The sequence below is a fragment of the Larimichthys crocea genome, chromosome XXII (assembly GCF_000972845.2).
Source record: "Larimichthys crocea isolate SSNF chromosome XXII, L_crocea_2.0, whole genome shotgun sequence".
Classification (NCBI taxonomy): Eukaryota; Metazoa; Chordata; class Actinopteri; family Sciaenidae; genus Larimichthys; species Larimichthys crocea.
The window spans coordinates 2422972-2436707 of NC_040032.1; the positions used below are offsets into that span (position 1 = coordinate 2422972).

The window sequence follows — 13736 nt, forward strand, 5'->3', positions numbered from 1 at the left end:
AAACTTCATTTTCATAAACTTTGAGTTCTTCAACTTCTCATGTACATGTGTGAGGATATTTATTATCCTAAACATTTGGATAAAAAGTCAAAATGAGCACACACTGCACCATCTCAGTACTGCTGTATTTACTCAGATGTGCAGAGATGCATACGTGCTTTTGAATTTCTTTCATTTTCAGTGTTTTCTTGTCATGTAACACGTTATTGTGGAAAAAATGTTTGCATTGACACATCGGGTGGCGGGTTGGCTTGCATATTAAGATATACTGCTAGCAGTATAAGTAGCAATATTTATGAACATTGTAACACTGCTTGTAACCTTTTAAAGGGTACCACAAGAGAAGGGTCTTTTCTCCATAATGTAAAAATGATCTAGCCAAATAAAAAGACCATTTAAAATGTCAATACACAAGCTAAGACTAGCTAAGACAGACTTCATTCATCTCACACGTGTTACAGCAGCTCACAGTATACAAAGTGGATGATGCTACACTCTCAATACTCCCTCTGCTGCCTGGTTGGTGCTCTTACCTCCTCCATCTTACGTTACCTGTCATAATACAACTGGAAATGCCTGGAAAGGGTAACGTGTTAGCTCCCATTAAAGGATGTTAAAATGCATCCCAATGGTTAGAAAAGGCTAATATGGGTTTAGCAGTGTGACTTAGATAAATCAAATAATCAAACTATATCAGGTTATTGCCTTTGTTTTCTATATTGTGCTGTAAAGACTGTATGCCAAGACTCAAGGACTTTTTGAAAGCACCCAGGTTTCCCTCCTATTTCCACTTCTATTAGCACACAACTTATAATTTTGTTCAGTCTACAGAGCGTTCTTAATTAAAGTATTAGTAGGGTCGGTTTTAAAGGTCAAAGTGTGTAGGACTTAGTAGTGATGTTGCAGATTGTAATCCACCAACTGTAATTGTTTCTAAAAAAAAAACACACAGGCCTTGAGTTTGACACATCTAACTCAATGAACTGGTTTTGAACTGACTTGAATTAAAATCCCATCCAGAGTCCACTCGAGTGATGACTGGCCACCACTGAAAACAGAGCAGTTGTTTTTGTACATGGTCATTACACAAGGTGGTGAATAATTATAGCTCCTGTATTTTAATTAAGCTGTGAATTAATGATTAACGTCAGAGCTGTAATCATTTGAATTATTAGATCATTTATTTAAACATGTCCTGAAGTCATTCTGATGTACACAGATCATTTTGTGTGCAGCAGGCAGAACCCAGGCTAAAAGTCCAGTCGAGTCATTGTTTCATTTTAAAACCATAATGAAGAATACGGCCTTAATGAGAACAAACAAAACACAAACAATTTTATTTTTACATTGTGCTGTTTCAGGATGAAATACAAAGACACCATCTGATTTTAAAGCAGGCAGTCCATCCCTCCATTTAGAGAACTTTGCTTTCCTCTGACAGCCATGGAGCTTTCTTTAAGAGGTAAATGCTTCTTCAACATTTATCGTCTCATGTCGAGAACATTCTGAACATACGGACATGAACAATCAATATTGTTAGAAACTACATTAGTCAATGCCCATTAACAATATCGAACTGACTAGCACATTGACTGATCGACGCCAACTGAACAGCTGTGTAGTACCAAAATACTACACAAAATATAATTTGTATAGATATTTATCAAGAATTGACAGCACCAGACGTCCATGCATTTATCAAGTCAAACAGTTTGAATAATTTGTTGTAGAGTTACTAAACCGTCACTTGTGTGAAAATATACTCGCAGTAAACACGTACCTATGGCTGGCTTATGAAAATTTGTGCCGATACCCGTGTTTAAAATAGAAGTATGATTTCTTATTCCTTGGGATAGATCTATTTGAAGAGTAAGTAAATAATGTGAGCTTGAATGTGGGCAAAGTCGGGCTGTGGCAGACAAATGACAGTCGTTTTCGGTCCACACTTTGATCATTTATCTAGTAAAAGAGTAACTTGACACACCCTGATCATTTTTGTTTACTGTGACAGAACTATGTGATGTGACTGTTGGGTATTGTTGTTAGATTCAACAGAGTCAGAGGTGAAACCGGCTTGAAACTTTGAACTAGAGAGGGCAGCAGCACTCAGATTTCCAGCCTGCTGTTAAGTTACTCTTCAGATGACTTAATGTCCCAGAGTATCCAGTTTTATTAGAAAAACAATATGGTGATCAATCTTCTCCTTGTATCTTTGCCAAGTGTGTACTGAACCTTACCGAAAGCACATTGAGATGGCAGGTGGTACAGAAGGTTAAGATACATATAAATAAGACAAATATGACCTATAGTGTTCAAATATGCATCGCTTGTGGATTTAAACTGCAACAGTAAACAACAACATCCGGACTGAAAATTTGACTTATGTCATGTGTCTGACCATGGCCCCAGAGCCTCTCCAGTCTGGTCCTTCAGTAAGTTCACCTTCCATATTCCAGGTCATGTGGAACAGGTGGTAGAGCAGAACCCACAGTCAACCGTCAGCAGTCTCCCCAGCTGTTGATCCACCTCACATCGCGAGACGAATGTTGCCTTTCTTGTCCATCTTGACTAAAGAGAGGTGCTGCAGGACCTTGAGCTTGGCATTGCTCACCTTCATCTTCAACTGCTTCATCTTCTGTGCACTAAGGGAGCCACTGCAGAGGACAAGAAGAAACATTCCTTCTGATGTAATAGCTTATCATTTTAATACTTTAAATCAAATGATGCAGTAGGGTCCCTGTTCATGTTGACAGTAATCAGATGGACTCAAATGCATACATGAGCATCAAGCATGAACATCAGTCCTGTTCAACATTTCTAACCTGGTTCCAAGTTGCATCAGGCAAATAAGAGTCTAATGAAATCCTTTTATAACTGTGTGTATAACAGTGTGAAATCAGGCTTCTTGCAGTTCATCTCCAACCTGTCTTTGCTGAAGTGCTGCTGCAGCTGCTGGTAGAACACATTGAGGTCATCCAGCTTAACGTTGGAGCGTATGCTGAGAGGAACCCCCTCAAACGTCGCTTCACTCAGCTCCTCATACTCGCAGCCTGTGGACACACGGATGGAGACGTCAGTAATGGAGTTAAACAGAATCTGTAAATACTATACAAAGTACAGTCTAAATGACGTGTGTCATCATGTAACTTGTCATAATTTGGCACTATAACAGACTCACTCGATGGCTGCTGTTGGCAAGAATCTGCAACCGCAGAAGACACCTAAAAAAGAACAAGAAAACAGGTTTAGCTACCAACAACAGCAGCTGATCACAGATCAGTGGAAGCTATTTGAAGCATTCTATGTACTATGTAACAATATTTATTTATTTCATTTCTAACTAGCATATTGAGTATCAGTATCAGGAATTGACACCTGATTGTTTACTGGTGGGCAGATTGTGATATATTCCACTCTCTCTTAGAGATACCACTTCACTTTTTCTGGTAACTGCAGTGAAAATGTTTGAGCATTCTCGGGACAGAGCATGCCTGCTCAGTGAACCTTCCCTCAGTAAACCAAGGTTGTTAGTGGTTAGTAGTTTGCTGTAGTTCTGCAGCTCTGGTGATCTAGTTTCACTCCTACATTCCTGATGTGGCCTTTGTCTTACAAATAGTACCCTTGTTGGACTCAGATCTGCTGAGCTGTGAAGTTGTTGCCTACCAAAGACATACTGTGAATTTGAGCTTGCCATCTTTGATCCACTGGGGGGCTTTTGTTGTGAGGCAGTCAAGGAAGTGTAGCAAAGGTCTAGCAATGAACATAAAAGGTTCCTGGCTGCTGATTGGGTCTTACCTCTGATGTGGTCTTAATGCAAGCTGAACCCAGGAGCTCTGCGGACTCTTGCACTGACTCTGTCGGTGGCTGAACCTGCAGCACGTCAACAAAGACAGAGCATGAACATGAAGAATGCCTGTAGAACGCTGGTGTTGAAATCCTAATTACAATTTTTTTTGGTAAAAGTTCTGTCATGTGTTTAAGTGCAACGTTTAAAGTCATTCTAAGCACAATGTACATGTACATGCTTTGGGTATTTATTTTTTCCCCATTGGAAGCTATTTGCTTCTGCTGGAACTGCACTTTTAATTGGTTTGTGTGTTTACAGTAAACTGACCAAAGCAAAAGAAAGTTGAGGGGCTGTCGCCACCTCTGAGAAATCATCCTTTGGTCTGACCTCGTACAGAATGTTGCTGTGCTGACTGAAATATGACCCAGACATGTAAAATTGTCTAATCGTTGCATGTGCATGTATGAAAAAGGTTCATGTCCAGGTCTGGGGGGCATTATAATTGCAGTGAAAGTCGACCAAACAACTGTCTGACATTCAAAAGCTTTAGAATACTCCCACAGTGATTTCCTCAGCATATAATATGAGTACATAAGGTGGTGTTTAAGCAGCGAGTGTACGGTTTGTGAGTGTACCTCCACGTCAGTAGTCTCCTGGAAGTGTTGGATCAGCCCCATGACACTGCCGAGGTTGTTCCTGATGGAGTCCATGGACTCTTTCTGTGCGGCTGCGATCTCCGTCACCTGAGCGCACAGCGCTGTGTGTTTGGCCTTGATGGACCTCAGGGTCTCCAGCATCACTGCCGGGTTCTCCTGCAGGCACAGGGTCAATCATTAGCCTGTACAGACTCAACAATAAAGCATCCGGCTTTAGTTGCAACAGGACTCTGCTGCAAAACTAGGCTCAAATGATCTCACTTAAATAGAAGGTAGAAAATATAGAATTTCCAATATTGGGAATGATGAAATCTTTCAAGGGCAATCAGAAGTATCAGTAGTATAATCTTTCCAGCTGTATTAATTAGGAGACCAGTTATACAAACAATGATTTGTGCTTTCATTTTTTGCACTTAACAATAAAAGTAATATACTGGACTATAATATAATAGACTACATCTGAACTACAGTAGCTACTGAATGTCATGTAGACTGCAGATGGTGTTAAATTGGTCCTGTCTTTAGCTGTGTGAAAATGTGTAGAGTTACTACCTCAGCGGGACATCCATTCTCTGCAGTGCTGTTGATGAAGTCCAGCTTCAGCCGCTTCTCGATGTATTCCAGGTCTGCCTCCGACTTCAGGAACTGCAAAAACACTCTCAGCTTTACACTTTGATAGTACATTGCCACACATGCCTTGCTTTCTTCTGCTCAGTAGGTCTCGTTTTTTTTCTAGAGAGGTTTTACATCACGTCACAAGCAGCTGTACAAAGACAGTCTAATAAAACAGCCTAAAACTGGCAAAATGATTGCTAAAAATCAGGAAGTATCTGCTTAAAGATTACCAGAAGTCTGATGCATTAAAGGAGAATAGCTGTTAAGCCCTACCTACTTCTTAATGAGGCTCATTTTTAGGAAATCCTGTACCAACTAAGTATGACTTAGTATGAGCAATTAGATAGTAATCTATCAATTATTGTTTAAAGCTGTTCTGAACAAGCAAAATAAACAATGTAATTCACATTTATACCAACCATTCGTACACATTCACACACTGCTGGCACAGCCTTGTGGGGTTTAGTATCTTGCCCAAGAAGACACTTGGACATGCAGACTGGAGTAGCTGGAAATCGAACCACAACCTGTGCAGTCTCACCGACCCCCGTCAGACCACGCCACGGTCCACCTATCATGTCCACTTGACTCGATAAAGTAGTCAGTGCACCTGGTCTATGCAGTTTTCAGATGCTTTGACAATACTATTGCACTGCTAGCTGTCTGATACAGTAGTGCAATGAAGTCAGAGCATCTGCCAACAGCTGAAGCATTTCCTTCACTTGTAACTATTTGTGGTCAATGCCCTTTTTTTTTAACGATGCACGCCTTTTTCACGCAGGGTCAAAGGGCACTGGACAGACAGTGGACTAGCTTAGCCAAAGGCTGGACTTGTGATATAGTGAGCATTTTATTGTGTTTATTAGGATTTCTATTGGCATCAGCACTTACAAGTATACTTTCAAGTATTAATTCACTTTTTAATGGTCGTATAGTCACACAGTATATATACTGAACTTGAAAAAACTTGCAATACTTTGCACTGCACAGCCAACTCTCACAGAATCAAAAAAAGAAATATGTCAGAGTTGGCTGTGCAGTGCAAAGTATGGCAAGTTTTTTGCCATACTTTGCACTGTAATTTATACTGATAATTCTGTTTACTTTACACTGTGCCATATTGCCACACGGATTCTTCAGTTTGTATATATTTTTAGATTTGTATATTTTTTTTTACATCTTTTACTTATATTTTATATGTCATGTTTATGCTGTTTGCACGGGATAAGAGGGAAGCGAAATTTCAATACTCTGTATGTCCTGTACATATACGACCCTTATATATATCTATATCTATATCTATATGTAATATATATATATATATATATATATATATATATATATATCCCCCACAGCTCTGCTGAACTGATTATAAACAGAAAAGATATAAATTGATCTAAAATAAAACACTGATTTAGTTTATAAGCAAAATTCAAAAGGAGGAAATGGTTTTGTAGGTATCGTTTTGTAGACATCTGTTTCAGCACCACACACACTCAAAATAAGCTGGCAGGTTAGATTTTACTGCTTGCAGGACAATTTTGTAAGTTCAAAAAAATGAATGCTTAACCAAGACAATCGTTCTTCAGCAAAATACGCTGATCTCAGCATTTCAGTGCTCTGATGATTACAATCTGGAAGATGATCTGACCATATTTTGCACATCAGAAACTCAAACATTGCACCTGTTTATTGAACCCTCTTTATCATCTGTCCACTCACATTCCCTGTTGGCATTTTACAGCATTCATAAATTCTCTCAAAGCACGTCTCCGCTGTTACAAAGGAATATGAGCCTTCATTCAGATGTGTGAAGCAGACATGTCCGGGATAACGTTTGTTTCCTTTAGGAGAAGCTGCATGTCAGCCTGTGGCTAGCTGTGCTGCTCGCATCTTATGATGCCATTTACCGGAAATGCTTTGGAAAAACGCAACTGCAGCAATGTGTGTCGACAGACAGAGGCCGTTTTTAGAAACACTACGTCTGAACTGGTCTCATGCTGAGGCAGTGGCCGCTGCTCTCATGGTAACAGTTTGCTGGATGATATTTGGTGTTGCAGCAGTAACGTTACGCAGAGACGCCCTCTCGATGGCGCAAAGGAATTTGAATTGTGTGCTGATACGAAGACCTGACTGCTCCCACTGCGATAGGCAATGCCGTATGAATAACTCAAGGATAACACATGAGCCGCAGACTGTCTCTGGAGTCGTTCAATAATGACAGGAGCAGTCTGAGAAAAAGGAAAACGCGTAAAAATACAATACTTTCACACTGCTTACCATCGCTTCGAGCTTTTCAACTGTTGCCTCCATGTTGAATAGTTTTCAGTCCGATGCGCGCTCTGTGATTGGCCAGCTGTCAGGGACGGGGATATCTGATTGGTCAGCCTCTCGGCTCTTCTTATTTGTTTATTTATTGTCACCTCGGCTGCGTTGCAAGCTTGTTTATCTAAAGGGTCAAAGATCCTCTCGAACAGAAGATAACACACTACAGGGTCCGCCAGTGATATACTGACATATGATTCAAAAAAAATAAAAAATACGTTTCCTGTCCCCTAAGTGGGCGTGGTCTCCTCGCCACCTTCTTCTCGTTTTGTGAACGCCGTGTGTGTGACGGAACAGTTCGTGTTGTATCAGAGACGGTTCAGAAAGTTACTCTATTAAGTTGTTTTAGATAACATCGGGTGAAACCAGACAGACGATTCAGCACCAACACAGAGAAGAGCTATGTTTTGCCAGATCTCGCGAGAATATTTTCCTGCAGCTGCTGCTGAGACTGAGACAGGTCACGGACAAGTTTGTTTTCTGCCTGACGAGTCCGTCTGAAAAAAACCAAACGAAACTAAATATTAGCGCCAACATGTTCAGGAGACATGCGACTTGTGTGTAAAACGAGTCCAATATTTACTTCAGAGACCACAGAGCGAGAGAAAAACCTGCTCAAGTCCCCTTCTCCCCTTAGAGTCGAGGCCTCCGCCTCCGGTCGAAAAGTCTAGTGTGCTTAGGTCCCCGAACGATTCAGCGCTCAATGCGGCGTCTATGTATATATGTCTATGGTCTGAACCACAACTAAGAATTATAAAAAAAAAAACAATTAATTAATTAATATTTATTTATTCAGGCGTGATGCAGACTACAGAGAGAGCGTGAGCGCATGTTAATTATAAAAAAAAACCTTGCTTCTTCATGACGTCACTACACACTGATGTACTTTATCGGTTGTCTTGACAATCGTTCCACAGCCTCTCGCTCCGGTAACCCCGGGAAACTGTCACGTGAACAAATAGCGGAACCATAGCTCGAGCGTAAGCAAGCTTTTAACGGGACTGTTTTCACCGGCGCACTCAAGTAGCTTCCATGACAGGCAGGTAGCGGGTCACAACAACACTAAGGTAAACAGATGTTTTCTTTCTGTTAAAGTCCGTCACAACGCACAGTTGGACTGACTTCTATGTTTCGCTGTGTTTTTATGTTTAAGCATCCAGGCGGCCAATAGAAATGTGGCGGAGCGAAGGCGAAAGCAGTTCATTCATGTGATCACACGAGAGGAGTTTACTACTATGTCTGCCAGCGTCAACACATGCTGCAGAAACTAGACATGTCGAGCTGCTTTTGGTAGTTATTTGACCAGACAGACTGTATGTGGGGAAAATAAGCAGCTGTTTCTATCCTGACTAATTCACTGGAGACGTTTGGACAGCCTTAACGTGAATGGATGCTGGTGTAACCAAGCTAACCAGCTAACGTTAACACATTGTGTGTGTGTGTGTGTGTGTGTGTGTGTGTGTGTGTGTGTGTGTGTGTGTGTAGTCAGGTGGATAGATCACTTATATTAGTGTATTTTTTTCTCTCTTATTTCCTAATCAGCTATAGTACTTTGATTATATTCTATCAAATCTAATATGATCACATCACTAGACATGCATTTTGGCCACCCTCCTGGCTCGTGGGAGGGTGCTGGTGCTGGCTGGAGAACTGCAAACCTTTTTATTTTCATAGACAGTGTACACCGACCACCTAAAATATGCTGATGCACATAAGAAGGGACATGGGGTCCCGTCCAGTCGTCTGTTTTCTCATTGTACCAGTTTGTTTCTGATTCGTTCATCTCCTGCACTTCTCTGCATTAGTTTGGTGTTGCTGACTGTGCAGCTGCTTTGACACACGGAGGCATTCAAGCTCGCCGTCCTCTGTAGTGCAAAGCATCCTCAAAATGTTATTAATAAGGCATTATGGTATTAGCCAGTTTTGTGCAGGAATGTGCACATATTTGCCAGGTAATGTGCAAAGGTTCACCAGAATATTTTAAATGATTAACAAAGCATAGTAGTCCGGAGGATGAAATGTTCTTCTGGGTCTGTCGGTCCAATCTTTAGTCTCCTGATGCTCTCCTTTGCAGCTGATGTTAACCACCCTGTCTACGATGATGTCGCATGGTTTCAAGAGCAGTAAGCAGGACTTCACCTTTGGACCATGGAAAGTGACTGCTGCCAGAAATCACATCATGAAATCTAAAGACATTGAACGGTGAGATGTTCCTCTTGTAGTGGGTAGCAGATGTGCAGTTGTCTTCTAACTTATTCTTGTTGGCCCCCCTGTGGTGCGTTAAGCTTTTAGCTATGACAACAACATTTTTAATTCTAGTCACAAGTGTGTATAAGATGCTCTGATTACAGTTGTGGAGTTAAAAAACATGGTACTGCCGTGACAGAGAGGATTAAAATTTCAGGGTTTTTGTGGAAGTTTGTGGAAGACTGTATGTATTTTTATATTTTTCTAATTTGTATTATTACTATATAAATGTGCAAAATATTGGAAAAGCTAGAGCAGGTTAAGAATAAATAAAGTCCACTGGGGTCCTAGATCTGGAAAAAGAGTCATTTAGTTATTTTCATGCTCTCCACATTAATTCATTTGGCTTAGATGATGCAGCCCAAAACGAGAGAGAGAGTTGCACCTAATTTACTTAATTACTTAAGTAAGATAGATAAATAGAATTGTTGACAGGATAACTTACTGCTCCACTTCACTGGCATGAACAGTCACTTTGTTTTAAGACAGTGGGCGAGTGAAAATCATTAGTATCCCATTGATAATAATGATAATGTGAAATATTAGCAGCACTCATAATTCTGTAGTGGTGGTCTGTCACTGCAGAATAAATATCAGGGAAACACTGTACTGTGTCTGTCAGAGAAACATTTGTTTTTTTACAACCCTGTTTCCAAAAATGTTGACACGCTGTATAGAAACGAAATGTGAATATGCAAAACATTAAAAATTCATATTTGATTAAAATTAGAACAAAAATAACACATGCCCAAAGGGGTGTACTTGGAAGCAATGTGACAAACTTTCTTTTAACCTGGGTAGATCGACATTTTAATTTTATAATGCACACCTAACCAGCTTTGGGCAGAGTAATTATTTTCTTCACTAATTATTTTCCTGACTATATTTAGCTGAGGAATATGTCATATGCAAACCTGTTGAGCTGTGTCCCATTACCACAAGAACCTACATGCATTCAGTTGGTGGTGCAGAACATATGAAACTCTATTTCTCTGTTTTCTTCAGATAATATTAATGCTTAAATTATACACTGCATATAATATCCATAAGCTAAAAGAGTGATGAAGCTACAGTTGCATACCGCTTTGAGTTATTGAGGGTTCTTTGAATAGTAAACTTAATACAGAAGTATAAATATCAGCAGATACATCTTGACTGATGTAGACTGCACAAAATTTGCTCATCTTGTGTGGAAAAAGACTCAAATGATGCAAACACTCACCAATTTAAGACAAAACCAACCACATACAGAAGTTTTTGCTTGATTTGCTGTCACCAGTAAGCAACTGTTTGCTGTTTGTCTTTCCAGGTTAGCAGAGGAGATGAACATGCCCTCCCTTCCAGAGATGCTGTTTGGGGACAATGTCCTGTGCATCCAACACACAGACGGCTACGGCATCGAATTTAATGCCATCGATGCCCTTAAGAGAGTCAACAACATGGAAGATGCCGTCAAGGTGGCCTGTGCTCAGGAATGGCAGGAGAGCAGGCAAGACAAGCATCACAGTGTGTTACACAAGACCACAACTGGAGGATTGTTTATTTAATGAATATTTTATATATTGAAACTATCAAAATTACTGGCCGACCAAGTTCACAAGTATGCAGAACATTTTAAATGAATCCAGATTCTATCAAAAGAAGATGTGCTTCAATGTAGCACATTGAGGCCGATGGTGTAGAGACCTTAGAGGCTGTAGCATACCAGATGGTGATGGTGAGGATGGACTTAATGATCGAGGTGTTGAAGTGCACCATCATTGTCCTTGGTAGGTCTTGGGTGACGACATTACAGATACATGACATGACAGATGTAGAAGTACCTGTCAAAAGTTTGGACACATTTCTCATTCACTTGTATTTCTTTATATATTGCAGATTAACGCTGAAGACTTCAAAACTTATGATGAATTTTATTTTTATCTTTTTTTTTTAGATTCTTCAAAGTATTAACCATTTTCTTTGATGACAGCCTTGCACACTTTTTGTATTCTCGGTCAGCTTCGTGAGGTCATCACCTGGATGATTTTCAGTTAACAGATGTGCTTTGTGTGATTGTCACCAGGTAATGAGTGGTTTTGTGCCTTGTTAATCGATCTCTTACCAGTGAACCATTCCCATTACACAGATGAGATAAGAAAAATATACATACATGATAAATCAGTTCAGAGGTGTTCAACTAAGTAAAGAGAAAAGAAAATTTTGAGTATTTTTGTTCCAACCACTGTGTCTTTGTGAGACACAGAGAAGGTGAATGGATGGTATCTGCATGTGTGGTTCCCACCTTCAAGCATGGAGGAGGAGGTGTGATGCTCTGGGGTTGCATTGCTGGTGATACTGTTGACATTTTTTTAAAAGTTCAATGCTCACAGCATGGCTACCATAGCTATCCCTAGAGAATGTCATCTGCATTGTTAACATGAATCTGTGATCTTCTTCCAGACTTGACTCTGAACACTCCAAAGAGGTGGTGAGACCATATGACTGGACATACACCACAGACTATAGAGGGACTCTGATAGGAGACGGTATTCAGATGAAGGTGAGTTATTTTCAGTAATGGAATGGAGCGCAGAATCATCACCAGCTTTCCGTATGTGTTTTATTCAAATCTATTGTTTCTCTGAAGGTGACTAAGACAGAAGAACGTATTGACCTGGAGAAGCTGAAAGCTCGGGAACAGATCATGTTCTTTGATGAGGTGCTGCTGTTTGAGGACGAGCTGCATGACCACGGAGTCTCAATGATCAATGTCAAAATTGTAAGTGCTGTGTTCACGTAAAGATTTACAGATTTTAAGAGTAAGACAAAGTTCCCTTGAGCAGTCAGTAACTATTTTACTGAGGCAGCGTCTGTCATTATATAATGTTGCAATATTCTGAACGCGTCGCCCTTTGTCTCGTTGATGATGCAGAGGGTGATGCCCACCAGTTTTTTCTTGTTGCTGCGTTTCTTCCTGCGAGTGGACGGAGTGCTGATTAGAATAAATGACACACGACTGTATCACGAGGCAAGTTGGTTTCCTCTAGCTAGGACAAAGTGCGATGCATGTTTTTTAATAGTGAACAAACCATAGTATTAAAATGTTAATCCACACCATGGTAAAGGCTGCGATGAGTAATGATCTGTTTGTTTGATTCCAGGCTGGAAAGGATTACATGCTACGAGAGTTCAGCACGAGGGAAAGCAAAATAGCAGAACTGAAGGTGAGCTGTGACATGTAACACAAGTGCTACAAAGCACAACTACAGAAATTGATTTTATGTATTATTAATATGGTAAGTTTTCTGCGATGTACTGAATTTATTGTCATTTAAACGTTCTCCTTTAGAATGTTCCCGCTGCACTGTACACCGATCCTAATGAGATCGCCCAGCACTTAACCCTGAAGCTGACGGAGTGTGAGAAGCTGGAGTTTCCTCTGACGCAGCCTGACACAGCTGTTAATGAAGTCCTTCAGTAACCAGTGTACTACGAGATCCACGTTGATGTGTTGCATGATGAAAACTGAGAATGAGTCTTAAACCAGAACTGTAACATTATAGAAACATAACCACAGATCTCCCCTTTACAATGTGCACAAGAACAGCCACAGTGGTCATATATATAAATATGACCACTGTGATGGCGTGTTCTGGAAACTGCATCATGACTTCGATAATTCGAAAAGTTTAAAGGTTGAAAGTTTGAGTGTGCAGCTTGATGCTCTGTAATATCACTAAACTTTAACCCCTGTAATTACTTTGGTCTAGTTTCTGGCTTTGTTCATATTTATGTTTTATGATACATTTTTACGGTCAAGTTGATCTGCCTTTTAACATAAGTCTTGGAAGGGTAGCTGTTTCCATGCTTGTAATATTAGTATATTGAAAGTGTTATGTCAGTGTTTGTAAAAAAAATTAAATAAATAAAAAAAAAGCTACACAAACAGCACTGTATTTTCTGAAGTCAAAGTCATCAAGAATTTCTGTAAATATGTCTACTGTATTTTTTACGGCCACTAATGGAAGGTGCAAAACTTTGTTTCCATTTGTAAGTCAAACACAACAGAATCTCTGTGAATATGTCTACAATTATGGCCAAATAAATTTGTTTGTGCAAATATA

At 40.0% G+C, this 13736-nt stretch overlaps 2 protein-coding genes across 3 annotated transcripts; one reads left to right on the forward strand and one right to left on the reverse strand.

Moving 5' to 3' along the window:
- Nucleotides 1–1158: 1158 nt before the first annotated feature.
- On the reverse strand, nucleotides 1159–8071 carry ska2 (spindle and kinetochore associated complex subunit 2). Its single transcript, XM_010737973.3, has 8 exons — nucleotides 7967–8071; nucleotides 7339–7880; nucleotides 4996–5088; nucleotides 4423–4599; nucleotides 3796–3870; nucleotides 3179–3221; nucleotides 2924–3050; nucleotides 1159–2654 (listed from the first exon to the last, which is right to left on the reverse strand). Exons 2-8 carry the CDS (start codon nucleotides 7369–7371, stop codon nucleotides 2528–2530), a joined length of 675 nt encoding a protein of 224 aa, XP_010736275.1. The 5' UTR covers nucleotides 7372–7880; nucleotides 7967–8071; the 3' UTR covers nucleotides 1159–2527.
- A 174-nt stretch (nucleotides 8072–8245) lies between these two features.
- On the forward strand, nucleotides 8246–13736 carry tiprl (TIP41, TOR signaling pathway regulator-like (S. cerevisiae)). 2 transcript variants are annotated; one of them, XM_010737971.3, is made up of 8 exons: nucleotides 8246–8450; nucleotides 9458–9585; nucleotides 10940–11119; nucleotides 12073–12172; nucleotides 12260–12391; nucleotides 12545–12640; nucleotides 12774–12836; nucleotides 12962–13093. In XM_010737971.3, the coding sequence occupies exons 2-8, from the start codon at nucleotides 9461–9463 to the stop codon at nucleotides 13091–13093; spliced, it is 828 nt and encodes a 275-aa protein (XP_010736273.2). In that variant the 5' UTR covers nucleotides 8246–8450; nucleotides 9458–9460. The 2 variants fall into 2 exon arrangements, with proteins under 2 accessions (XP_010736273.2, XP_027129758.1); XM_027273957.1 differs by lacking the exon at nucleotides 8246–8450 and having other exon boundaries at nucleotides 9461–9585; nucleotides 12962–13736.

What these genes read in the sequence shown, in the direction of transcription:
- ska2 (XM_010737973.3), bottom strand. Translation starts at nt 7,371, where the DNA reads ATGGAGGCAACAGTTGAAAAGCTCGAAGCGATG. An exon ending in AGAATGGATGTCCCGCTGAG is followed by an intron (nt 4,600 to 4,995) that starts GTAGTAACTCTA and finishes CTGTGCCTGCAG; the next exon opens with GAGAACCCGGCAGTGATGCT. An exon ending in TTGCCAACAGCAGCCATCGA is followed by an intron (nt 3,051 to 3,178) that starts GTGAGTCTGTTA and finishes GTGTGTCCACAG; the next exon opens with GCTGCGAGTATGAGGAGCTG.
- tiprl (XM_010737971.3), top strand. Translation starts at nt 9,461, where the DNA reads ATGTTAACCACCCTGTCTACGATGATGTCGCATGGTTTCAAGAGCAGT. An exon ending in CAATGATCAATGTCAAAATT is followed by an intron (nt 12,392 to 12,544) that starts GTAAGTGCTGTG and finishes TTGATGATGCAG; the next exon opens with AGGGTGATGCCCACCAGTTT. An exon ending in ACACACGACTGTATCACGAG is followed by an intron (nt 12,641 to 12,773) that starts GCAAGTTGGTTT and finishes GTTTGATTCCAG; the next exon opens with GCTGGAAAGGATTACATGCT.